This window comes from Podarcis filfolensis (assembly GCF_964270895.1).
Source record: "Podarcis filfolensis genome assembly, chromosome: 5".
NCBI classification, from domain to species: Eukaryota; Metazoa; Chordata; class Lepidosauria; order Squamata; family Lacertidae; genus Podarcis; species Podarcis filfolensis.
The window spans coordinates 65,881,038-65,908,894 of record NC_139608.1 but is presented as its reverse complement, the minus strand read 5'-3'; the positions used below and the strand labels follow the sequence as shown (position 1 = coordinate 65,908,894).

At 43.4% G+C, this 27,857-nt stretch overlaps 1 protein-coding gene and 1 long non-coding RNA gene across 3 annotated transcripts in view; one reads left to right on the top strand and one right to left on the bottom strand.

The window, feature by feature from the left end:
- Positions 1–418: 418 nt before the first annotated feature.
- Positions 419–27,857, top strand: part of LOC310762776 — a 48,149-nt gene continuing 20,710 nt past the window's right edge. Inside the window, exons 1-2 of one of the 2 annotated variants that reach the window (XR_014548162.1) lie at positions 419–917; positions 1,346–1,449. This is a non-coding gene — a long non-coding RNA (uncharacterized lncRNA). The remainder of the gene's footprint in view (positions 918–1,345; positions 1,450–27,857) is intronic. The other variant, XR_014548163.1, reaches the window with a different exon arrangement.
- On the bottom strand, positions 15,006–18,382 carry DKK1 (dickkopf WNT signaling pathway inhibitor 1). Its single transcript, XM_083614255.1, has 4 exons — positions 17,972–18,382; positions 17,667–17,829; positions 16,408–16,545; positions 15,006–15,594 (listed from the first exon to the last, which is right to left on the bottom strand). The coding sequence occupies exons 1-4, from the start codon at positions 18,179–18,181 to the stop codon at positions 15,344–15,346; spliced, it is 762 nt and encodes a 253-aa protein (XP_083470381.1). The 5' UTR covers positions 18,182–18,382; the 3' UTR covers positions 15,006–15,343.

The following is a 27,857-nucleotide window of genomic DNA, read 5'->3' as shown; positions in this document are numbered from 1 at the left end:
GAAGCTGGGTACCATTTTGATGCAAGATGGTGGACTGAAATGCAACTTTGGACCAACTTTACCTGGTTTTTGGTGTGTCACCCCTAAGAACTCACAATTTAAAAATTGTGAACTCTATCAATTTAAAAATCACGTTTTTGTGTTTTCTACAAATTATCAGTCTTTGGCCATATTTTCTGGTTCCTGTTTCTGTTGGCAGGGAGATGTCTTATTTGAAATATTTGTAGTACAAATTGCGAAGGCCGCCATTCTTCCAGATACAGCTTTCTCTTCTGCATAAAAACCATATTCTGGGAAGTGTTTTATTGTAATAATGTTTTAATACTTTAAATGCTGATCAGAATGTAAATAGTTAACTGTATGAAGAATAAACATGTATTTTACATTGACTAGAGCCGAAATATACAAGGTCAGCCAGCAGTGGGGCAAGTGACAGTTAAACTGTCAAAGTTGATCCCTGTTGCTAAGAAGATGGCAGAGTACATGCTGTGTTTTGATTTTTATATATACACCAAGCAGTAGCATCCAAATGTGGACAGCTGATGGCTGGTCATTTGGTGGACATTCCATTCAAATCTGTTGGTCCGTAATTATAGGCCAATGAAAGTTTTGAATTCCAACAGGAACAAATGGATTGGCTTGATAGTCCTGACTGAAAGGAATTTTAGGTCAGGTCTGGCACTGTTTGAAGTAAGTCAGTTGGACAGTCTTTGGTGTACTGTAAACAGCTTCAGCCCAGGACTCAAGAACAAACTCTGAAAGCCAAAAAAAAAAAAAAAATCTGAGAGAGAGATTGAAGTAGGAGCAGCTGGGGAAGCCCACCTGGAATCTGAAATTACTTGAGGTGAGAGCTGAGAAGGCTTCCAAGAGCATAGTGAGTGATTTGAGCATCAGACTTTGGAAGAGCTGAGGACAGGGTAGGGATGGGCAAATCTGTGCATTTTGGTTTCTTTCAGTATTTATAATATTTATAATCTTAAATTCAGTTCTGCATCCTTCCACATCAGTTTGCATTTTTAAAATGAAAATCATCAGCAGTTTAGTGTGCATTTCTCCTAATACAATACTGTACGCGCATTTTTGTATGCAACTTTTGCCTAATAGGCTTTTTTTAAACCAGCAATATTACCAAAAATGTGGTTTTTGTATGCTATTTTCACTAATGCATGCATTTTTATGCTTACCCTAGTACTGTATAAGCACTTTTGAATAAATTCCTTAGCTTGCTTGACTGCAGAAATTGAGAAAAGTGGGAATTTCAAATGTCTATGTTCTGGTTCACCTATTGAATCAAGTTGGTTTGTCTTTAAATATGAATGGAATCCAATTTCTCTTCTATCTCTAGGTCATAGTGACTGCAGAGGGAAGCTGTCTTGAGTGAAGACTTCTGATGAGGCCCTTTGTAAAGCTAGAAAGGAACCTAACACTCACCCAGAGGGAACATTTCAGGTAAAACTCTCTTAACAAGCCTGCTAATTAATAGAGGGTGAAGTTAGGAAGGGCACTTGTCTCAAGTTATTGTAAAGGGAAAGGAGCTAGAGCAAATACCTAGCTATCTCCGTAAAGCAAGAATAAAACCATAAATGTTTTATGTAACATCTATTTAAACCAACAGTAAATGTTACATAATGACATCTTGTATCTAAGTCAAGTTTTATTTTACAGCTTGCCTGCAAGTAAGCATGTTATGTGTTGTAATAATAATAGCCAGAAAATGCCAAGGTTATGCTAGAGCATGATACTGACAAGGTTGCAGGTTTGATCCCCTTAATGAACAGCTGCAAATTCCTACATTGCAGGTAGTTGGAGTAAATTATTCCCAGAGTCCCTTCCAACTCTGTGATTCTCTGATAATAAATGGCAATGTTTTCGTTTTACCTCTAAGTGAGAATCCGTTTTGTTTTGTGATCGTAGAGAGTTTCCTGTGTTTGTTGGGATCTGAACTAGATTCCCTTGGCAGTCCTTTCCAAGTGCATGATTCTATGGCTGCATTCAGATATGGGGTTTGTTGCATTCATTTTACTGGTTATAACGCTAGCACTTATGTCCTGGTTTCTAACATTCCTTTTGCACTGCAGTCCCTGTTACATTAATGGAGATGGGGTTCAGACCTGTGTCGGGTCAGGGAGGGACAATATGTTTACTGAGGGGTTAAGCAGAGGAATCTATGTACAGTGCTGTGCAATAGAGAAGCAAAAGTGGGGGGTATTAATAGATTTGGCATGATTTGTAGCGATGCAGAGAGTGCATGCTATGGCGCAAAGAGAGGTTTTTTTAAAAGTAATAGAATAGGTTAAAAGGAAAACACTACATCAAAATTATAATAAATGTCTTCTAACAGCATGGTCCTTGTGGGATAGCAATATAGCAAAGCAGCTTTCTGAGTTGTCCAAGTAGGGCATGCTTCTCCATGATGGGCAACACAGCATCCTTAGTTAAATAGTACTTTCTGCTCTGTACATATCATCAGGTTATCTTTCATCTCCAGACACAACAAACTCTTTGACTCATCATTCTCGCACACACATAACCTGTCAGACCTGAAATTTCATTTCCTCTTGAATCCCTCCACATTTCTACAGCCTCAGGTCTCATCCTCTCATAAAAGAAAACTAAATTAGGTTTACAGAAATCATGCCCTCCATGCAGCTAATGCACTCCGTCTCTTAGAAACCAGACAGCTGCTGTCTCCAGCAGTAATACTTTAGTTCCATTCATTACTTGTCAGCCAACCTGCTCCTTGCTTCACCGTTTCTCCAGCTTGCCCTTCAAGACAAATATCCAATAGGTTCTTATAAATCTGCAGTACAGTGGTACCTCGGGTTAAGAACTTAATTTGTTCTGGAGGTCCGTTCTTAACCTGAAACTGTTCTTACCTGAGGTAGCACTTTAGCTAATGGGGCCTCCCGCTGCCGCCACGCAATTTCTGTTTTCATCCTGAAGCAAAGTTCTTAACCCAAGGTACTATTCCTGCTTTAGCAGAGTCTGTAACCTGAAGCGTCTAATATAATAATAATAATAATTTATTATTTATACCCTGTCCATCTGTCTGAGTTTCCCCAGCCACTCTGGGCTGCTTCCAATCAAATGTTAAAAACAATACAGCATTAAATCTTAAAAATTTCCCTAAACAGGTCTATAACCTGAAGTGTCTGTAACCCGAGGTACCACTGTAGTGAGCAAATGCAGAAGACTTAGAAAACTACTGTGCCATGTGCAGTGGATAACTATGTTAACTTTTACAGAATCCTGAGAACCTTAGCTTGCATTTTTAGACAAAGTAAGGTTTACTGCGCTGCCGCAGCGCGATTTCTGTTCTCATCCTGAAGCAAAGTTCTTAACCTGAGGTACTATTTCTGGGTTAGCAGAGTCTGTAACCTGAAGCCTCTGTAACCTGAAGCGTCTGTAACCCAAGGTACCACTGTAGTCCTTAACATACCTTAGTGCCTCAGGAAGCAAAACTCTGGTATAATTCCATATGCTCATGCTCCCACTCCCAAACATTCACAGAGAAAGATATTAACTGTTCATAATAAGTACCTGTAAATGTATACGGTTTTCAAATAGTTTTCATTGTCAACTTTTCCCCACAGAGCAACAAATCCTGTAACTAGTAACATTGGCTCCTATTGACTTAAGTAGTGTTGTGAGTTTGTGGGTGCCAGAGACCCTGAATTCCTGGGTCTAGTAGGTATTGGAATTTAATCAAGCCTTCTGAACCCCTGGATACTACAGGGGTAAAAATATCAGGCCAGTCTCCTGATGAGGTAATTGCCTGAAAAATGAGCCATTAAGATAGCTATGGAGAGGAGCTCTATGCCAGAGGTTAGTAGGTGGGACCCTTCCTCCAGCTCTAAGATAGTTAGTGAGAAAACAAAGGCAGAGTTTGAAGTTGGCTGAATGTGACCTAGGGGGAGAAAGGTTGAAGACTGTTAAAGTCAGCAAGGTGAAGAGAGTCAGTGTACAATGGCTGCTGTCTTTTCGAATCCTAAGCTGTGTCTGTGGAAGAAACAAGACCCTAAGCTGTATATATGTTTAGGTCAACCACATATAATAAAGACACCACAGTCTCCGCTGTGTCTCATTCCCAAAGGATAGCATGGGTAAACAGGCCTTAAACCCCTGGAATCTCACACTGCTTAGAAACTGGGGTGGGAATTGTGCAACAGTAGTATTTAAACACCTGAAGGTAGGACAGCAGCCAATATTTGTTTAGAATAGAATTATATGGTTTTCATAATTACTTTTCCTCTGCCTCTTTGTCTGTTGACAATATGAAAATAAATTGAGAATTGGCTATTTTCACCAGGGGAGGCCTAAAAACAGCATGTAATACTGGGCTGCAACTCAGACACTTATATTCTCAGATGTTTCCAAAAGCAGGCTTTTAATTTAGAAAGGACAATGGGGCGGGTACTATGTAAGAGACACAGTGTGTGTGTGCATAACAATGAACTATCATATTAAATATTAAATTATTAAAGGATGTAGACCAAAAAATACTTTTTCCAAAATTTATTAATAATGTTACATTCTAGAACCTAGATAAATAGACATGATCCAGCCAAAGTTAAGCATTTTTGTTTCCCATATATTCAAATCAGAACTAGTTGCAGCATACATGCATCTCTACCTTTCAAAGCAAGGGCACTTACACACCTACCAACATTACTCCGATGAAAATAGGGACATCCTATTCCATTGTTTTTATTTTATTTTATTTATCCTCCATCCACCAGACCCCAGCCACTCTCTCTTGGGCCAAGGAGACAAGTAACTATAGAACCTTTAGAAGACATCTGAAGGCAGCCCTGTATAGGGAAGTTTTTAATGTTTTATTATGTTTTTATATCTGTTGGAAGCTGCCTAGGGTGGCTGGGATAACCTAGTCAGATGGGTGGTGTATAAATAATAAAATTATTGTTGTTGTTATTATGGAATAGGACTTCCCTATTTTCATCTAAGAAATGTTGGAGTGTATTTAGATGCATAAGTACAGGTCCATTGAATCTAGGGTTGCCTTATTCCAAGAGGTAAAAATCTGGACACAAAAAGTTTGCTTTAAATTCTAAAAATCCCCCCAGATGGACATTCAGGCCCCACAATAAAGGACAGGTCCGGTATTTTCCGGATGTATGGCCACTCTAATTGAATCCATGTACAGAATCGTTTACAATAAAACAGCTCCAGTTGCTTCACCACCTGAGCAGCGTAATATGAAACAGAACATATATTGTGGACCAGCTTGTATGTAACATAGTTTAACATTACAGCAGTGAGCCTGATCGAGCTTATAGGGCATGAGTGCTTCCTCCTTCTATCCAGTGAGACTGCTAGGAGCAGATTAGAAACATCAGCTTCCTGTTTTAAACAAGCTGCTGATTATCATTACGTCTTAAGTCAGAACTGCAAATAAGTTATAAATCAAGATGCATTGAAACAGCTCAAATCAGGAACCACAATTTCAGTTTTCTGTTTCTATAACCCTGTGCATGATTTCGACAATATTGCAATCCCTGTACAGTGGTACCTTGGGTTAAGAACTTAATTCGTTCTGGAGGTCCGTTCTTAACCTGAAGCACCACTTTAGCTAATGGGGCCTCCCGCTGCCGCTGCGCCGCCATCGTGCGATTTCTGTTCTCATCCTGAAGCTAAGTTCTTAACCCAAGGTACTATTTCTGGGTTAGCGGAGTCTGTAACCTGAAGCGTCTGTAACCTGAGGTACCACTGTATTAGGTGTATTAGGTGTGCTCAAGAACTCAACTCAAGAATAAGCGATGCAAGATTTCCCACTTTTTCCCAGGAAACTCGCCAGTTGCAACAACCTTCCCTCACCACACCTCATTCTGTTCAGAATCCACCTTCCAAATGACTCCAGATTGGAGTGAGCAATTTAGGCTGCTAATGCACAATATTTTATTGCAGATGAAGAGTGGGTAATTTTTTTCCTGCATAGGAAAATCTGTTGCATATATTTTTTTTTTTGCTCCTAAAAAGCATTTCAGCAGGTTTCAGTGCAAAAAAAACAACCCCCAAAAAGTTCGTTGTAGATTGATTATGCATTACTACACAGTGTGCCCCTTTGAAAACAGATTAAAACTGTCCTTACAATGGAGGGTGTGTCTCCACACCTGCCTAGTGACCTGGTGGGTGGGTGTACACCAAGATCACAATCACCACTTCCTTTTTCATTCACCCAGGAGATGTGCAAGGAAGAAAAGGTGTAGAAAGGTTTGCAGATGTGTATTGAGCAACCACACCCACCCTCGTGGGCAGCAGAATCAATCTAGGTTGTTGAGGTCAAGGCATGTCTTAACTCTAGATTAAAAGTACATTTTCCTATGATAAATGGGTTAGTGCAAAGAGGTGTAGAGAAAGCAGAGTGATGTGGTCCCTTGTGTGACTTCATTGTTTCCAGAATGGCATTCACTGGGGGGGGGGGGGGCGGGTTGTTTGTTTTTCTTTTGGAAATATAAGCCAATAAGAGGGTTCTCCTACCGTTTTCTGTTGCGTTCATGGAGCAACGCAGGCAGTGCAGATGTTCCTTAACCTACTTCCCTACCCGCAATACTATTTCCAAAACCTTTAATTATTGGCAAAAAAAGAGAGAGAGAACAGAATCAAACACATATAAATAAATAAACAAACAAAATTAAAGCATTGTTTTTAATTGCCCAGGGATGTAATCCCTTTGTTGAGGAAAAAGATGAGGTTTAATAAACAACTCCCCCCCCCTCTTTACAATAGTAGTTTTTATTAGAACTGAAATAATTGGATATTTGGCCACCTGTATGCATTTCCCAACCTCAAATGGGATCAAGATTCAGTTACCCAGCCCTGTAGCCAAATTAGAAGAACAGGAGTGAACAGCTTAAACAGGTGGCGTACCTTGTTCTTTTCTTTTGTTTAATCATTAAAACTTCTCTACCAGAAAGCAAATCACCTGTTCCCCCCCGCCCTGCTTTTCAGTAAGTGTTTTTTTTTATTTAAAAAAATCTGTACATATCACTTACTTAGTGGGATCAAACAAGGAAGCTTGAAAAAGGTTTAACCTGATTCTCTGTACCCTTCTGCGGCCAAAATGGAATTAAAACTACACATGCTTGGCAAGTAAATTGTCAGGAGGGTGGCATTTGTTTTAAGAGGGAAATTGTGTATCCTGAGTTGAACATTGTGGGCATATCTAATATAATGAATGTTGCAGTCTCGTTCATGCATTTATTTGCAGGGTTATTTATATACCACATTTGGGGGCATACCTCAACCGAGGTATATAACAATGTTATAAAAATAAAAGTACAAGCAATCTAAAATGATCAAAAATGACAAAGGGGGTTATTGTTTGAAAAGGCTGTTCACATTTAATTTAGAATAAAGCCCACTGAGTATAATAGCCATGGCTTATGAATAAACACAAGGGACGCGGGTGGCGCTGTGGGTTAAACCATAGAGCCTAGGACTTGCCAATCAGAAGGTCGGCAGTTCGAATCCCCACGACGGGGTGAGCTCCCATTGCTCGGTCCCTGCTCCTGCCAACCTAGCAGTTCGAAAGCACATCAAAGTGCAAGTAGATAAATAGGTACCGCTCCGGCGGGAAGGTAAATGACATTTTCGTGCACTGCTCTGGTTCGCCAGAAGCGGCTTAGTCATGCTGGCCACATGACCCGGAAGCTGTACGCCGGCTCTCTCGGCCAATAAAGCGAGATGAGCGCCGCAACCCCAGAGTCGGTCACGACTGGACCTAATGGTCAGGGGTCCCTTTACCTTTACCTATGAATAAACATACGTGTGATTGGGCTACATGCTTGCAAGACTTTCCCCATTATTAATTTAGGACTCCAATAAGTGGTGCATTTAGGAAAATTTTAGACTCCGACCTTCATGATCTTGGAATCGGGTCTCTGTCCATCTTCTGCTTCAAGACCTCCAGAGAGGGATAGAAGGGACAGCCCAGCACCTTTGTAGATAATTGATTCCATTGTTGGGCAGCTCTTACCATGACAATGTTTCCCCTAATGGTCAGCTGAAATCTACACTCCTGTAACTTGAGCCCATTCAATATAGTCCTGTCCTCTGGGGCAGCAGAGATCTCCCCTGTGACAGTCCATGTATTTGAAGAGCACTCTCATTGTGTCTCCCCTTAGTCTTCTTCTCAGGCTTAACATGCTGATAGTGCCTGCAAACTACTGTATGAGTTAGCGAAGGTGTTTGCAAACCAGCAAACATATTGAGAGTTAGGCAAACCTTATGCATAAGATTGTACAAAGTTTTGTGCCAGTACACCTTTTGCAAGGCAGGGTGTAAGAGTTTTTACAGTGCCTTACGCTAGTAGGCATCTTGAGGTACTGTGCAATAGACTCAACAATCTGGCGTTAAGAGAAGTATACGTCTAGATTTCAGTTTTTTTCTCACACAATAAATGTATGCTAAGTTGGAAAAAGCCTTGTAGAGTAAGAGCCTTGCACTGGTCAAAGGTTCCCCTGAATCCTGTGAGTTTAAATGCATTGCCTGAATCATAATGTGACCATTTGTTGTCTCATCCCTATGCACGTTTATTGAAAAGTAAGTTCCACGTGTTTAGTCTCAGATAAATGTACAAAGAATTGCAGACAAAATTTTTGACCTTGGGTGATCAGGCACCTGGTTCAAGTTTACAACCAAACAAAAATCTTAATGGTCACAATGTGATTTATAAATTAATATCACATTTGAATCAATAAATCATTTCAACGAAGCTCCATTACAGAGGAAACTCATTGATTTATGTCTATTCTAGTCCTCAGATGTCCCACTATGTTCAACTAAGCTTACTCTCAGGTAAGCGTGCACAGGATTGCAGGCCCCATGTGCTTAATGACTAACAGGGAAAGTTTCAGAAGGCAATTGCATGGCGTGGCAGAAAGCAGCCAACCATTTGTTCCAGGGGAAATTCTTTGTGAAGTTAAAGTAAGTGACCTCAGATTAGGTGCTTCTGTGACCTCGGGGAAACGATATTTTGCAATTAATTGTATTTGTTATTTAAGAAACAGAAAACACTTTTGAGATCCTCTGCTTAATGGGACTTTTTAAATACAAAGAGCTATTATTATGGGTTACTTTGATGTTCTGTCTTCATATTATCAAAGCACTTTTAAAGAACAACTATAAGAAAATAAACGTTAAAAAGGCACCACACCCACACAAAACCCCTCTAGACTAGAACATTGTAGGTAAACTATCTTTAAAGTAGGGGAAGATTCGTATTAGGTGTTACATGATGATCAGAAAGTAAGCGCACACCCAGAATTCAGGGCACCCCAGACTTTTTTGAAATGGTGCGCACAATTGAATGTCCATCAAAGAAGTCCTTGGAAGGGGTGGGAGAACCCCTTCAATGCGGTTATTTCCTGAATGTCTGTTCAAGTTGCTTCTAATTGATGGTGTGACTGCAGTTGGAATACTGTTTATGCTCTGACCATCTAACCTGAAAAAGGACACTTTAAGCAGGGATAGATATTCCGGAGAATATGTATTCACTCAGTAACAGAAGAACCACTATGTTGTGGCCATCCGTGGGGGATGAAATTCCAGTTGGGGAGCCACAACAGAGGAGGCCCTACCCCATGTCACTACACAGCAAGCTGCACCTGCTGGTGGGACACTGGGAAAGGGGCCCCCTGTTGATCTCAGGGCCCAGGTCAGCTGAAACGAGGGTGGGGAGGCACAACTGTGCCAAATATCTAGGCCCCAAGTTACTTAGTGCTTTGTGTGTTAACACTGACTCCTTAAATTGGGTTCAGCATTGTGTAGGCAGGTATCGCAGGTCCTACAGAACAGATGTTGCATGACATTATATAGAAGTCCCAGCCGAAACACTGCATTCTTCAGTAGCCCTTTGCAAAACATATTACAGTAGCTGAGACATGAGATCAGTAGAGCATACGAAGCTGTAGCCAGGCTATCATAGGAACAAGCAAATGCATGCTAACCAGCCAGAGCTGTAAAAGGCACTCCTTGCTACCGAGGTCGGTTGTGCTCAAGTAACAAAGCTGATCTAAACAGCACCTACGCGGTACCTGTTCATTCAGGGGGAGTGCAGCTTTCAGTAGAACAGATCAAATAGCCAGCTGAGATACAAGAAGCACTGGTCTCTGTCTTGTCAGGATTCAGTTTCCATTTATTAGCCCCAGTTCCAATCCAATGCAGCCTCCAGGCAGTGGTTCAACACCAACACATATGACTAAGATAGTAAAGAGTGGTAGAGGAGGGTGTCGCCAGCATACTGATGACACCAGACTCCCAAATTCTCTGATGACTGCACACAGCAGCTTCATACAGATATTTAAAAGCATTGGGGACAAAGTGGAATCCCGTGGAACTATACAGAATATTTGCCACTGGACAGAGCAGAAGCCACCCAGCATTTCTCTCTGAAAACAGCCCTGCACCTAGGAATTAAACCATTTTATCACAGTGGCACCTGAGGCACAAAAACCCCAAAGCAAAGGGATGAAGAATACAGTAACAATAAATTTAGAAATTTCTGATTTGATGCTTTGTCATGACACCCCAAATCAGCTGCCTGCGGTAGTCAGCTCACTCAGTCTAATGATAAGTGCCAGATTTAGGGCGGTGTGGGCAGTTCCCTTCCCCCACAGGTCATTGAGCAGATGGGGCGCAAAACTATGACAAAATGCACTTGAGAGCATGCACAGAATGGAAGGTGAAAGGACGGAGGGTGCTGAATTTTGTCCTCACTCAGCGCATTATTTTACCAAGTCCACCCCTACTAATGGTGCAGAGAGTCCAGTGGCCTTGGAGACAGGGCCTCATCTAACTATTCAAAGCTGAGTTTAGATATCTAGATGCCTCCATGCGTTTTCACAGGGACTTAGCATGGCGAAGGTCACTGTAACGGAAGAACAGTTTGTAGCATTCAGTAGGTGAGATTGCTCAGACAGATGTGATTATTTCAGCAATGTAGGAAGTGTATAATCATATATTAATATCACTGCTTACATATGAGAAATACACACATTCATCAAACATCTAATACAATCCAGGACAGCGATATAGGAAACAACTGAAAGACATTTGCTTCAGGTGCGCTCCGCAGCAGGCATTTCAAGGTGGGAAGATAAAAGCAGGGAGCTTCTGATCTCAGCTTGTTAAAACTTCAGGGTCGGGCACATTGCCAAGGTGGGTGGGGGACTTGCTGAAGCATACAAAAGCATGGGCAGCTCCAACAAGGTACAGGAATCACCTGCTGAAGACACTGGTTCAGGCTTTGATTACTTCTCATTTGGATTAGTGTAAAGCTTTGTTTTCCAGCCGGCTTTTCTTCCAGCTTCACTTCTTGTTAAGAATTCTGCTGCCTATACTAGGTGGCAAGATGCAAAAAATAAAAAAATAAATTAAAAGAATTGGGTGTGTGTGTGTAGCAGGGCTTGTACACCTTTAATGGTTGTGCAAAGAATGGGATTTCAGTAGGTGTAATTTCTGTGACAATCCACTCTTCTACAGAACTCTTAAAGGTGGAGTAGCCCAGTACGCACGACCACCTTTATCCACTTAGCAGCTTTGTGATCATGCGAGTTGATGCTTTTCATCCCATCGGCTCCTTATTTCTTTCCAGATCCAGTATCGGTGCTCAGATTAAATGCACAGTTAGTCCAGCCTCTCCTTGTTGTCACTTCTTGTGGCAAGATATACAAGGGACATATAGGTCCCAATCCAGAATCTAGTTTGTGGCCCCCAAGACTCAGTTTCTTGCCAAAATCTCCCCCACTCCTGCGCTACTGTTTGTTGTGAATTATGGAATTTGCATGCAATGTTGCAGGCGAGCAGAAGGCTGCTGTTCTCCTCTCCACAATCTTGAGATGCTTCCTTTATCCACAGTCTCTGTTGCCTCATCAGCTTTTAATTTGTCTCTCAAATCTTCAACTATTCCTGCCTGAATCTTTTAGTCCAACTCCTCTTCCGTCCTATATGGCAGCATCACAGGGCTAAACCTTTCTTTATTTCTGTATCTCTATACTATCCACTTTGCAACTGCATTTTCCTTCCTGGGTGCTCGTAGGTAGTTCTAGGAATCAGAAACCGCTCTCCACACTCTCAAGCCCCCTTCATATGCGCACCAAGTAGAAATGAATGTAGAAAGCAGAAGTCTCATGGTCATGTAGCTCCTTACTCTCATCCGCAACATCCGTTTGCACGTTGAGCGCATTGGCTTCTCTTTCGATGGAAGTAGGGTTTAATTTTGCTCAGAGTGCTATTAGATTCCCAAGGGAAGCCGAAGGTATAAGCTACAGTTTGAAATGGGATACAAAGGAAGTGAAGTACCATTGTGTGCACTGCATTATGTTTGCAGAGCTATTATGCTGGGTGTCCCTATTAAACATAAAACTGCCTTCAAAAAGAAGCCACAGCTGGGAGATAACCCACATCAATGCGCTAATCTGGTTTGCATAACAAGCACAATTTATATAGGCAGATAAAATAGGGGAGTCGAAGCCAAAAAAATTGGAGTTTCTCATAGAAGCAAAGCTCAGCAGTGTTTTATTTTGCAAACCCTTACTTGAACCTTTTTTGTCCCCAGACTATACCCATAAAATGTATATCAAAATTAAGAAGATAGTATAAGTAACCTCAAGCTAGTATTTTCTCAAATGAGCAACTCTATATAAACAGCCCAGGCTCATGAAGAATCAGATGTATTTAAACACATTGCTTTCAATAGCCTTAGTCATGCCTAATGCAGCTCAGGCTTAGATTGCAGTAGGTAAATTTTAATTGAGCTCAGTGGGACTTGTGGACATGAGTAGGATAAAATTCCTTCATCTCACAAAGGTCCCACACCGGGGAGCAGTCTCTATGCTGTGTGCTCAGATGTATCCTCTGAATGCCAGGCAAAGGGATTGTACTGAAGACTGCATCGGGCCGCCACATTATTGCCATTAAATAAGGTGTTTAGGTTGGAATCCTCAACACACTACTTCCCAAAATGAAACATTAAAAGATGCTGCATGGATGCAGGTGGAAGACTTTGCCTGCAGCATGTGCCTTTGAGAAACAATATTTCACTGCTTCTGCCTCTGTGCCCATTCAACTGAGCTCCCTTTATGATGGTGATTAATGCAGGAGTTCTTATAGAAGCAGCATTCTGCCTTTCCTCATTCAGGTCATTTTCCAGGGTTGAGTTTTCCTCCTCTGTTCTGGCCTTATGTCTCCCAAGGCTGCACAGGTGAATTTGATCTGGGCCATTGTAAGTGGCAGTAGGGCTGGGAAGGGGGAAGGAGGATGTGGTTTGAAAAGGGAACACTTAATAGCTTTTCTCCCTCTAAGGAGCTGCCTGTCACTTCCCTGCAAATGAGTTTTCTTCATTCTGCAGCAAGCGGTTTCCTGTTTCCTCTCCTCCGTTGTGTCTTCCTGAAACCCTAGCCACAGATGATCACTGGGAGGAGAGCTGCATCTTCTTGTGGCAGATAAAGGCTGGCAGAGGGAGGGGGGAAATTAATCCTTCCTCATCAGTTCAGGCCACCCCTCCACAAGGCAGTGTCACAGCAATCACATTTCCTTTGCTTTGAAACCACCCTGATGTCTTTGCAGCAAAGCCCCTCAGGCCAATTTACTGAAGCTTAAGATGGCACTGGAGAAACATACAAATAATGGAGCAATAGCTGACCTTGCCTGAATAAAGAATGCAGCTGATAATGATCTATGGGGGATTGTGTGCCTTAACCTTTAAGAAGTGCTGATTCACCATGCCAAGAGAATGTATACTGCTGAAAAGGCCTCACAGCCAAATGATTAGTTTTTTTAAAAAGTGCAGGGGGAAGGGAAGAGTGACCAAATCCATCTGGGAGAGGAAACTAAATAGAAATGACAAGCAGCCCTATCTGAATGCTTTCTCCTGGAGTTGGCATTTGTTAAGACCACCTTCTGTCAATGATGGAGCATTCCTGTAATCAGAAAGCTCCATCTTCAACAGCCCCATCATGCAATAACAACCTATTATCCCATTAAAATTAATCTGCAACCCTAAAGCAAAAGTATTGCTATCAAGAATTGGTATTCCTTAAGTTTTGTCCTTTGACAAGAGATGAGCTGGAAGGGAACGCAATTAAGTAGGACCATCCTCAAGTCCCAGCCATCCTCCCCTCAACAATGAGATCCTGGGAAGCTTCAGCAACACCTGTATGAAGGCATTTCAGCTCTTGCTTGAATTTCCAAAGTAGTTCAATTTGAGATGCAGATGAATGCACCTCAAGCTTTTGCTTGGGGTACCTGCACATTTTATTGTTAGCTACCTTGAAATATCAATGAAACGTGTGTTCTTAGAATTACAAACAGAACACAAATTAGATGTCTATTCACTGGAGAAAGCATACTTTATAAACAAAGTTTTGAATGAAGATTACTGTGGGTGGGGGGAATTCATGCAACATAAGTGCTCAGTATTCACAGTAGTTACCGGTACCGTTTAATTTTGAGGGTTGTCAAGCATAATGGTGCAATACTTGCACACACAATGCTTTCAGAGCCCGATTAGTTTAGCAGAGATAGAAAATTTATCTAGATGGCAATTTGCTGCAACCCCTATACTTGTACTGCTATTGAACCCACCCCTGAAATTGCCAGGAGGGAGGAAGAGTAATATTTCATGCTAGGTATTCTCTAGACTTACTGTAGAAACCCAGCAGTAGAAATCTGCAACCCACAGAATGGGCTGAAGTGATGGGGAAACAGTTACCAGAGTTACAGCCTAGCACACCTACAATTAGAGATCTGAAACTCTTCCCCAGCGTTTGATCAAAACTGAAGAGTGTCAGATGTTTCAAACCTTTTCTAACTTGCAAGTATAATCCCTCCCTATAATTCTTAGGTTGGTGCTTCTACACTCACGGAGACAGTATGTGATCAGATATTACTGTACAAAAAGATTCGCAAATGATGGCTATAATTATTCCAACTAACAGAATCACCACCCAACAGATAATTAAAAGAAATTTATTTCACTTGTCAAAACAATAGGCTCAATAAAATAAAACCAGTGTGTACAACACATGTCACAATAGACAAGATCATGCAGCACTTCAGGAAAAATTAAAATCTCCCATCATGTACAGTTAAGTGCCACACCCAAGAATTTACAGACACAGTAATTTACTGTAATTAGTCACTTTTAAAAATAGTTCCCTAAAGAAACATGCTTCATCCTCCAGTTTTGAGGGGGCAAGATGCTGGAGTACTTTAGTGTAAACTCTAAAACATGTCAGTCCTTGGAGGTGATTTTTCCGGAACAAGAGTATCCCACACCTCAGTCTCTTTAAGTCCATCAGGTTTAGTAATAAAAATGCAACAGTTAATGCCTCTGGCAAGTATGTAGTCTGGGTGAGTTGCTGATTGTGTGGTCTCTTTGTATCCGACAAGTCAATCCATCCCCACAGCTGCATCTCTGGAAGATCTCCAAACCGTGAGCACCTTTCTTGCGGTGTTTTGTGCACACTTGGCCTTCCTTAAGAACCGGTTTGCAAATCTTGGACCAGAAATGACGGGCACAGCACAGTCCTTCCATACAATCTGAGGAGCGGAGGCATGAGTCACCTTCTTCACCTGAGGAAATAAAGGGAAGGGTAATTGAGAACAGAGCGATACTTGTTTATCCCTAGTCCTGTTTTCTCCTTAAGCAACTGCAGTGAAAGTGATAAGACACTGAACCAATGGTTTTCAAAGTGCTTCCCTGAAACCTTCACCATAACTCGCACATGCTTTGCACATACCACAGGTATATGTGTGTTTATGCAGGAGCATAGGAAGGCCAGAGGCCAGTGCCACACAAGCTGAGTATGTGCCATAGAACCCTCTAACACAATTTGACAATATTAAGAGTTCCTTAGCAGATCCATTGTGTGAAAGTGTTCCCCATAAACAGGAATTTGCAAGCCACTGAACCAAACAAGCCATGTGTTGACAAAGGATGTTGCCCAGTTCTGAGAGCATGTCTTTGGGTTGCTGCTAACAGTTGTTGACATGTGTGTCCCACTATACAAGTACCATCCGTTGCAAGGAAAACTTTGTGGGGAAAGCATGCTCAAAATATTGGCCACCCAAGTGCTAGAAATGTGTTGAGGTTTCGAAAGGAAGCCTTCACAGCGGAAGGCATCAATTTTAAGAGAACCCTGGAAGGGATGAAATGCCTATATAGGGACTGGCATAAAGCTATCAGATTTTTAAAGCACCACTGCAGTGGTCAAAACAGCAGTCTACAACACATTAGTTTGCAGCATGCAGTGGGACAATCACTCCCAACGCATCCATTATCAGTCAAGATCTACAATTGTTCCAAGACTTTGAAAAACCTTAAAAGTGCCATATTTGCCTTCTTTCCCACCCCACCCCAGCCTGTATAGCTGCTAACACCCTTACCTTTTGCATAGTGAAACTGGGATGAAATTGTGGTCCTTTTGGGGTGAAGGTCCAAAGTGCCATGGTCTGAATTCTCTATGACAGTCTCCTCAATCTCCCCAGGATGGAATTTATCATATTCCACTGGTACACAGATCCCTAATATAAACAAACAAAAACCAAAACTCAGTGAAAACAAGCTGATAGCTATGGAAAACCATTTCAGTCTTCTGCTTTGTTGTTCCTGGGTAGACTTCCTCAGATGCTGGAGAAAATCTTGGTGCTCCGTTTATAAAACACATTTACACAGTGAAATACTCATACTATGTTGCATGCCTCGCATCCCTGAAGCCTATAACCTGTTCAGGACCTCAGTGCTAGTGCCCAGTAATCCAGCTGTTTTGGGTAATTTACCTAGTTCTTTCTCCTACGGTTGGGAGTCCTCATTCAGGTGTTACTGAAAACCTGAAACACCACCAGGAACGAAAAGAAGCCTAAGCACTGGAATGGGCTTGCTGCTCTGTATTCTTCAAACGCTTAGCCTGAGACAGCACAATCTATTCTGGAGCCAACTTCAGGGAGGGATCATAACTCAGAACACATGTCAGGCATGCAGAAGGTCTCTGGTTCATCTCCCACATCTCCATTTAAGAAGATTAGGTAGCTGATGACGGAAAAGCCCTCTTCTTGTCCAGCACTGGGCAGCTGCTACCATTCAGGGTAGACAATGCCAGCCTAGATGAAGCAATAGGGACTCTAGCCTAGGCAATGCCATTTATTACTGTGTTTTATCATCAGTTTTGAAATCCTAGCAGTCACCCTGCGTAAGTAACAGTCCCTCACTATACCATCAACTTTTGAGAGAGCGTCCCAAGGCTCTCTGGCAAGATTAAACCCAAACATTCACCATAAGCAAGCACATCCTGCATTTAATTTAGAAGTCAGTCTCCCTATATTCAACGGTGCTTACTCCTAGGTAAGTGCTCTAGCAATTGCACATTGCCAGCCAAACTTCTCTCCCCCCCCCACTCCATTGACAGGTAGGATGCTGGCCAAAAAGCCAATAGACTTTCCATTACTTCACCCACAGCCAGACGGGCAGGTTTGGGGAGAGTGCTCTTTAAATACCCACATCATTTTATTTCACTATCATTCGAGGAAGGGCGCTTTCTACCTCCAGCACTAGAGCACCTTGCCCCCCCCCCCGCCACTTTATACCGGTTTATCGACACCCAGCAGGTCCAGCCTCAGGCAAACAACCAAAGCCAAGCAACACTCACCGTTACTGCAATAAGTGCCCGGACAGCACATGGAGTCGCGATGGCAGCGCTTGCGGCGCCTGCGGCAGGCAAGGCAGATCTGTGCCGCCGGGTAGCCCGGCAGGGCAGGGGTGGCGCAATACTCTCCCGCTCTGCAGTCGTCGTCCCCGATGCACGGATAGCCCTGCAGGCGAGGAAAAGCCAAGTGAGGAAGCGCCAGCGGAAAGGAGAAGGCTCCCAGGAGCCCCGTGGGTAGACGGTGACCCCCACCCCGCCTCTCCCTCTCGCGCGCAAAAAAAAGAGACACACACACCCCAAACACATACCTGGTGCGGATCGACGGGGTGGTGCGTGTTACTTCCGTCGTACACCGACGGCGCCGGGGTGACTGGAAATCCGGCCGCCGCCGAGCTCTTAATGATGGCGTTGGAGATAGAAGCGGAGTTCTCCGCGGCGTCGGCGCAGCCAGAGAAAGAGAGAGCCAGTACCATCACTGTAACTAGACGGCAGGATCCGTCCGCGCACAACGTTAGCATATTTGCGACGGCGAGAATATTTTATAGCAGCTCGAAAGGTCACGGGTTCGGATCCAACTCGGTCTTGATTTTTTATTTTTATTTTTCAAAGCCCCCAAGTAGAGTGTGTGTGCAAATTCCCAGGAGATAAGGGTCCTTCGAGCCTTGCGGGGGAGTTTAGGAATCTCCGCTCGCTTCCTTTGAGCTGACTTTATACTCCCCGGGGTCCTAATTCCCGCCCCTCGGGGGGAGGGGGAGGGCGCGCAGCCCCGCCGAGGATGGGATTACAAAAGGATCATCCGGCGGAGGTGGGGGGGGGGGAGAAGATGCGACGCACCCCCGCAAAGCCATTCGCTCATTGGGCGGATGTCCTAATTGGGGAACGGCCGGCAGGGAAATTCTCACTTGCTGCAATGCCATGAATCTTGATTTGATTTGGATACAGACGATTATTCAAAGAAAGCGGGGGGCGGGTGTTCCGCTGGCTTCGCAGCAGCTATCCCTTCGGAGCACCCAAAGGGGAAATTTATTGGTGTGAATTCTCTTCAGACAGTTCCGTGTTTTAGCTGTCCATGTAAGGTGCGCTGTCTAGGGAATAGGGCAACCCCCCCTGTGCATATTTTAGCTCTGTGGCAATTACTTCCGAGTAAAAACGCATAATAAAACACTCCCTTTCCAGTGAACGCGTCTGGCTGCAATCTCAAGCACGGTAACTCTGAAGCACTGAACATAGTGCTTACTTTCGAGAAAAATGAAGAGAAGGTGGGGAACGAAGGGTGACTCTGACTTTATAACAATGTCACCCCTCTTTCTCTTGCAGCCCCTATCATATTCAGTAGCGAATTAGATTATTAGTAAGAAGAGAATGTTACCTTTGCAATCAATGTTAGACTGCAACCCTATGTAAGCTTTCCTGGAAGCAGGTACCACAGACCACAGTAGAGCTTACTTCTGAGTAGACATGTACAAGATTTTTACCATTAACAAATTAGTTACAGTGGAACAGGGCAACATTCCTTTGCTATGGAACATTAATAATAACTGAAGGTGACAATCAGGGCAAGCCCAAGACAGTTGTGCTTTTCTGTTTGTTTGTTTGTTTACATTTCTATCCCACCTTTCTTCCAAGGAGCTCAAGGTGGTGCATGTAGTTCTCTCAATTTAATCTTCACAACAACCCTGTGGGGCGGGTTATGCTGAGAGTGAGTGACTGGCCCGAGGTCACCAAGCGAGCATCATGGCAGAGCGGGGATTTGAACCCTGGTCTCTCAGGTCTTACCGTCCAACACACCAATCACTACACCACACTGGTGCTCCTGCCTCCCATCCCATGTACAGAAGCTAACTGGACTGGCAGCTGAATCTTACTTCAGTGCTCCTCATGGCATCGCATTCTCCCCCACACCTGGGGGTGCAGGGCTGCCCATATGGCACACACAGCACTCTCCTCCAAAGAGGATAAAGGCCTATGTTTCCTTCAACATCTGCTACCGGAAGCAGTTGCCTCACTCAGCTTAATGATAGAGCCAGCCCTGGAGACAACTATCAAAGATGCTTCAGTGTAGTTGATTCCACAAGTTACGTTACAGCAAGCCATTTTCCTCTGAGATGGCACTGATGTTACACTGAAGTATCTTAGGACTAGTGTCTGTGGATTCTGGGCTGTTTCAAAGCAACTTGATGAAAGGACCCCTCTCCCACCTTCCAGTTGTCTGTTTTAAAGATATATTTTTCATTACAGAACTTCGTAATAGGGGGTTGCAAACTGTCCACAGCTGGATTTCTCTTGATGTTTCACATCCAGCCATTCCCACTCTTACCTTTGGTGCGGGCAAACTTATATAACGAGGCTTCATTTTTTAATTTTGGGGCATCAAAAGAGATGGACCAATGGGAATAGCGCTTTCAAGTTGCTCTTTGATGGCCTATTAAGAGGCAAGGCAATAGACTGGAGTTTGTTAATTGCAGATTAGAGAGGGGATGAGTTGCACTGTGGAATTTGAAAATAAATAATTAAATGCAAGATTAGCCTAGTCTGCTTTCCACCCCCCTCCCCCTACCGTGCATTTTTTTTTACTGCTAAGATTTTTTAATTTGGTATCATTGGAGATGCTAGTTAAACAGCCAATGGAGATCAAAGAACCACTACAGGCTATGCACAAAAATCATTCTCACCCTTTTAGTCCTCTCAAACCATATGTAGTTTGATCAGCTCATGTTGATAAGGAATCCTCTGAACTGCAGCTTCTTTGGAGGTACAGAGAGCTAATTGTTTCTAGCCATGGGCCTAGATCTTCTAGGGAGCTTAGGTTGGTCAAGGAGTTCAAAGAGGAACAATTTTAATGGGTGCTAGCCACGCCATCCACAAACCATTTCTGTGTCCCTTTTGTTCTTAAATTGGCATTGTTCCTTCAAAACAATGGTTGTGCCATATGTACTAGAGAGCGAATAGATGGGAACTTCTTGTGACAACGTCAGTCTCTGACATCTAAAATAAACTGTTAATTATCCTGTTTTTACATCTCAGGAGAAATCATAGCTTTGAAAATAAATAAATTTATATTACACTCTTCTGCATGTTTGCTCAGAAGTAAATTCCACTGTGTCCAAAAGACTCACTCCCAGGTTGTATGTTTAGGATTGCAGTGTGCTAGAAGCTCTATTGAGCCAATATTTTTGTAAAATACAGATTTTATATTTATAGCATTGGAACAAATATGTAGCATACATATAGCACAACAGATTTAGATACTGTTGTTGCAACCTAAAGCCTATTGAACTTTTCCACCAAAAACTGTAACTTAGGGTGGCCAAGTGGAAAAGAAGAAAAGGCTCCTGCACCTTTAACAATTCTTTGGCATAATTTCAGCAGGTGTTCCTTGTCATTAAATTGCAGATAGGAGCAAATTTCAGTGGTGCAGTTTGTCATGCGGGCTACACCGGCTGAGATTCCCTCTTATGCAGGTACTTATCTTTTTAACCTTGTCACCATAACCTTGGCATATCTAGTTCATAAACATTTTGGGATGTTCATGTCATCTGTTTTCTGCTTGTACCCAATTACATGTTATCGTGGCAGTTTGCATTTTGTAATTAGGCTGTGTTGTACTATGACATCTAACAGCCCTCTGGTATACCAGGGAAGGGCCCTTTTTATTGCCCCAGATTTATACCTATGCAAGGATAGAACATATCCATATGAATCACTTTACTGAAGCAAGAGAAATGAAGCAGTCATATCAGGTTTATTTATATATAACTTTTCTTCAGTTGCTGTGGTACAGGTACGGTACATTGAGATTACTGCTTAAAAACAAAACAAAAAACAAGTGGATCAGACCAAAGGCCCAGCTAGTCAGCATTCTGTCCTCACAGTGCCCAGTTAGCAGGCCTGAGCGCAACAGCACCCCAGTCACTTGTGATCCTTTGTAATTGGTATTTAAGGTATACTGCCTCTAAAAGTGGAGGTAGAATATAACTATATTGACCAGTAGCCATTTTTAGCCACTGTCTTGCTTCTTTAAAATCACCCAAGCTGACGACTATCACACACCAGAAATAAATCCAACAATGATTGCTGCGAATAATGATGTTCAATACAATAATGAAAACTGAAAATGGGCTGGCTCCGGGAAAATAATTTCAGTAGGCAATCAAATAATATTCAATTCCTAAGGATTTATTACACTAGACCAGCGATGAGGAGCCTATAATCCTCCAGATATAGACTCCAGTTCCCATCAGTCCCTGACAGCATGGCTAATGGGTAGGCATGATGGAAGTTACATCTGGAGAGCATATTCTTAGCCACCTCTGCATTAAACAATTCATTTGTCCAATTAAAATGAATCAACCACAATTTAACTTAATCCAACCAGGCGGGAGTGCCATACTAGGCTCTTCTGAGCTGCTTATTTTCTACTACCTGAAAATACAATTTTCTGACTCCTGAAGACTTTGCATTTTGAAAGTCACATCTCTTCCAATCATTAAGTAATAGTAAAGGTACCCCTGACCGTTAGGGCCAGTCGCGAACGACTCGGGGGTTGTGCGCTCATCTCACTCTATAGGCCGAGGGAGCTGGCGTTTGTCTGCAGACAGCTTCCAGTACATGTGGCCAGCATGACTAAGCCACTTCTGGCGAACCAGAGCAGCACACAGAAACACCGTTTACCTTCCCGCCAGAGCGGTACCTATTCATCTACTTGCACTTGACATGCTTTCGAACTGTTCGATGGGCAGGAGCTGGGACTGAACACTGGGAGCTCACTCCGTCACGGGGATTCGAACTGCCGACCTTCCGATCAGCAAGCCCTAGGTTCTGTGGTTCTGGACCACAGCGCCACCCGCGTCCTTTAATAGTACACACTATAGTACACACTTTTAATTTGATACACATAATGTCTGTTTTCAGTTCATAAAGTCCTTTCTACAAGTCAGTTGTATTTGCTGCAAGACACTGCTATCATAGTCATTGTGAGGTTTTTTGGGGGGAGAAGTGGGAGAAAGAGGTGGGGTAATGATAGTTTATGCATGAAGTTTTGTGACTGTGTCACATGAGTAGGTTCTTTATGTATTCCTTTTTTGTTTTTGTTGGTAGTGTGAGAGGTCGGAGAGCCCAGGGCCTGGTTGGTTGCATTCAGTTTATTGCAGCAAAGTTTGGTTGCATGTATGAAGGTGGGGGGGGGTCGTTGGGTCAGGTTAGCCATATTAATTGATATGCTGTTGAGGACGGGGTAAGGTTGTTGTCTTGTTGGGCTCTTTGTTTGTCCCCCATGCTAGTTTTAATTCATTGGTTAGGTTTTCTAGTGAGACTGTTTCCTATACAGTTTGGTACCAGTGGTCTATGGTCACTCCTGATAGGTCCCTCCAGTGTCTAGTTATGATGTTGCTAGTTGCTGAGAGTAGGTGTCTTATGAGCCTTTTGTAATGTTGTTGTCTTGGAAATTGTTTAATAGGGCCAGTTCTGGAGTTGATTCTAATACCTGTTTTGTTATTTTACAGATTTATTGTAGGACTGATGTTGTTTGTTTAAGCGAATTCAGTTTCTAAATTAACCAGTCACAGGAGAGGGTTGTCTGCCATATCTTAGCATGATTAATTGCTCTTGCCTTGACTTGTCCCAAACTGCTGCTGGGAATTGACCATTCTGCTGTATCTTTGTATCAGATTGACGTGTACCTCCAGTTTTTAAATTCCGGGCAGTGAGGAAGTGCTGCTAGGAAATACTAATAAATGTAGTCTAAAAATATGGTGTGTGTGTGTTAAGGTGTGTAAGGCTGAGTGGGTTGATTTGTGTACCAGGGATTCTGAACCATCAACGTCCTTATTTCTATGGCCAGCAGCTAGAGAAATCTAATGGAGTAAAGTTGGATATTGCAATATCTGCCTAAAGGAGGTTATGGTTATGGATACCTACATAACCATAAAACACTGGAAAAAAAAATCATTCATATACACTGCACCTTAGGACGGTTGCCTGCTGGAAAATTTTTATTTTTCAACTGGATGATTCTATGATTCCATTGCAACTGGAATAAGATTATGATTTAAAATGTTACGTCCTGTTCACAGGTTCCCATTTTCATAGGCACGGAAGAGGAAATGACAGTAATCTACCCTGTTGATGTCAGCAGGGTTTCATCCTGGCCATAGCCCAGACATTGGTGCATTCAGCTGAATGCATGAAAAGAGCCTGTTAGTGTGCATAAAGGTACCCCTGCCCGTACGGGCCAGTCTTGCCAGACTCTAGGGTTGTGCGCTCATCTCACTCTATAGGCCGGGAGCCAGCGCTGTCCGCAGACACTTCCGGGTCACGTGGCCAGCGTGACAAGCTGCATCTGGCGAGCCAGCGCAGCACACGGAACGCCGTTTACCTTCCCGCTGGTAAGCGGTCCCTATTTATCTACTTGCACCCGAAGGTGCTTTCGAACTGCTAGGTTGGCAGGCGCTGGGACCGAACGACGGGAGCGCACCCTGCCGCAGGGATTTGAACCGCCGACCATGCGATCGGCAAGTCCTAGGCGCTGAGGTTTTACCCACAGCACCACCCGCGTCCCTATTAGTGTGCATAGGGGCTTGTATACAATTGTTAGTGTGTATACAATTGTTAGTGTGTATACTTGTTAGTGTGTATACAATTGTTAGTGTGTATACTTGTATACAAGTTAGTGTGCATAGGGGCTTGTATACAATAGGAAAACCTTATCCTAAAAGTTACTATGACTGTTCATATTTGTATAGAAGTAAATTTAGCTGTGTTCAATGGTGCTCACTTCCTAAATGTATACATTGAATTAATAAATTTTTAAAAGTACTGTTATAAGTTATTATTGGTCAGCAGGCCTAGATTCTGAGATATTTTTCTTAGAAATCAGTGATTTCCAAGTAAGTTAGCATCTTGTTGTAGAAGTAGAAATTGTGGTAGGTTCCCTTGGTGGTCTGCTACCCTGACATCTGTAGCCAGATTTCTAACTTCAAACCTTTGACTTCTCTGTGCATTTTTTCATGTGCTAAGCAGAAGACACCAATGTTGTGGGTATGAGCCACACCTCTGATATCAGTGCCTTTAGCCAAATTCATAAAAATGATATCTATGTATGCCCAGATGTACATGAATAGGGAGAATCACGTGATCAGGAATGCTCATGCTTCCTTCCCTGTACAGGGAAGCACCTAGCAGTGGTTAATGCCTATGGGAAGTCCAAGCTTCAACTCCTAAGTCACATCTCTGAACTGATCCAGGCATTTGTGTGGTGGACTAAAGGTGACCAGATGCAAAGGAGGATGAGACCTTTGCACCTTTAATGGTTGTGTAGAACAGGAACTTTCAGCAGGTGTAGTATGCATGACAAGCTACATCTACTGCAATTCCCACATCTACACAACTATTAAAGGTGCAGGATCCCGTTTTGCAAATGACCACCCTAAGTGGTCTGCTTGTGTGTTCTTTTAGTAGTAGGATAGAGAGCATGCAGTACATGCTGTTTTTGCTTAATGCATTCCAGGACATAAGACACACACATTCTGAATAGAAATAAAGTTCTCTGTTTCACTGCTGTAGTAGCCCTCTCAATGCTGCTGCAGAGTAACCTAAACCTATTTCACCTTGCCTTTACGATAAACTCTCCCTGTTTGGTGGGTACCCAAGTTTGGATAGCTATTCTAATTGGAGAGCTGCCTCAAATTATCACAGCTACAAGCACTCTGTTTAATGAGGGCAGGAAGTCTCCCTAGCTGTGGCACTTACTTTTGTGAGCCATGCATCCAGCCAAGTCCTTTATGAGGGCTGTCGGTCTGGGGGCTACTAGGAAATAGGTGAGTGCATTCTTGTACTGTATCTTCTTGATGATAAAAAAACAAAATAAAGGAAGAATTTTAATGCCATCTAGCTTTTCAAGAACAGTCTGAACAAATTACTAACAGGAAAAGAAGAGGGGGGTGACTGCTAGGCTGAGGGGGTTGGTTTATACATCAAGGGCTTTGAAACAAAAGAAAATCTCCCGACAAGAAAGAATTAAATTCCAGGAGAGGGAGTTAAGAGATAAAGTAATTAGGCAGGAAGAATTGTTTGCTGCTTGCATATACTAAGCTATACAATCCTAGGGAGCATAATCCAGTGCACAAGACGGGCCACCCAATTTCATAGGGAAGTTGAATGCTATTGCTGTAACACTACCTTAAAGAGGGCCACACATAACCCCGTAGCAACAGAGAGCCCTACAGCATGTAGCAGACTGACATATTTGCTATGGTGTAAGCTCTGATGGTCTAAACCACAGAGCCTAGGGCTTGCTGATTGGAAGGTTGGCGGTTCGAATCCCCGCGATGGGGTGAGCTCCCGTTGTTTGGTCCCAACTCCTGCCCACCTAGCAGTTCAAAAGCACATCAAGTGCAAGTAGGTACCGCTCCAGCGGGAAGGTAAACAGTGTTTCCATGCGCTGCTCTGGTTTGCCAGAAGCGGCTTAGTCATGCTGTCTGCAGAAGCTGACTGCGGACAAACGCCGGCTCCCTCAGCCTATAGAGCAAGATGAGCGCGCAACCCGACTGGACCTAATGGTCAGGGGTACCTTTACCTTTAAGCTTTGATGGACTTTAGTTCACTTCATCTGCTCTCTGAAGGGTTATCCTCAGTTACTAGGTCTATACACATGCTGAATGTGCAGGGATTTTTTTTTTTTTTATATTGTAAGTAATCGAGTCAAATAGCAAAGGAGCCAATTTCTCAGGCTACTTGGATTAGTTCGCTTTTCACCAGCATCCGCCTTCCCAACACAAACACACACATGCACATGGGTTGGGGCTGGTAGTTGCCAGAAGCCAAGTCTTTCAGTTCTGAACACCAAATATTTTATCCTAAGCATTTATTTAATTACACTCTGTAAGGATTTAAAGTGTGATGGTGTCACAACTGAGGCGCCAACTTAACTTAACCACCCTCCCATCCTGATTGGCTGATGGTCTCACTAGCTCTCACTGGATGCTGGGTTACCTGGAGCCCCTCCCCCTGATGTATTGTAGAGCGTTGAGATGGGTCATAGGTGTACATAGCAGCACAAAAGGAAACTAAATGTATCTGTGTCCTGGTACCATTAGAAAAGGGAAGGACTGCAGCTTAGTGGTGATCTGCTTTGTCTGCAAAAGGTCCTGGGCTCAAATCCTGATATTTCTTGTGAAAGGCCACCCACTCTCTGAACTCCTAGAGAGCTGCTGCCAGTCAGTGTAAACAGTGCTGAGCTGGATGGAGCAGTACTCCAAATGTGGACAATGTTTCAATGTTCCAAACAGCCTTCTTCAGACATTCAATGAACATACATCAGACAAAGGCAGAATTATGGTGGCTCGCTCTGCCCCCCTCCCATTTTATGCATATTCGCTCTCATTCTGTAATATGACTACTGTACATGTGTACAAGTGCCAATACACGGTAGTAACGCAATGGAACTTTCTATCCTCTCCGTTTTTGAGAATTCTGTTGCCAATTGGTGTAGACGGCATTGAGCCACGTGGACCAATGGCCTGACTGGGTGTGTAAGGCCGCTTCCTTCACTTGTTGGGCGTACCCGCAATTTGGGAATTATTTGCTACAGCTGAGTTGTAGTCTTGTGCTGAGAACTGCCCCGGTCCACGCCTCAGGGCTCGCTTAGCGCCTGTGTTTTGGTAGGGAAAGACCTGCCCCCAGTTAGATCTGGAGGGGAATTTTATCTATGGCAGGGACAACACACACAGAGATGGGGTTGTGCGCCCTGCGCAAAATACTCCTCCTGACCGGCCTTCGAACACAAAGCGAGGCACTGAAGCGAAATGGGAGGCCGCCTGTTGCAGGTAAGCAAGCGGCCGCTCTGCTAGGCCAGCTATAAAAGCCAAACCGGGCGCGCGGGACTTGTGGTGGCACTGCCTGAAAAAACAAACAAGCCGGGCAGCCCCTAGCGGCCTCGCAGCTGCCTGGAAGCCGTAATTTGCTCGCTGCCATTGGCGCCTGCGCCGTGTTTTCTCAAGCCGTCTCTGGCGAGCGGCGTCGAGTGAAGCTTCAGCTCAGGACTCCCTTTGAAGCGCGGGAGATCAAACGTCTCCGAGACCCCCGTCCCACCCCAAGGCCTTAATCAGTCCGGCTGGCTGCGCCCGTTTTGCTCTCTCGGCTCTCTCGCGGTAGACACCGCGCTCAGCACATCCGAGCCCCGCTCAGAGCCATTCACAC

Coding starts and splice junctions, on each gene's coding strand:
- DKK1 (XM_083614255.1), bottom strand. CDS start 18,181: ATGCTAACGTTGTGCGCGGACGGATCCTGCCGTCTAGTTACAGTGATG. Junction 17,830..17,971: donor ACCCCGTCGATCCGCACCAG/GTATGTGTTTGG, acceptor CCTCGCCTGCAG/GGCTATCCGTGCATCGGGGA. Junction 15,595..16,407: donor CCAGTTTCACTATGCAAAAG/GTAAGGGTGTTA, acceptor TTATTTCCTCAG/GTGAAGAAGGTGACTCATGC.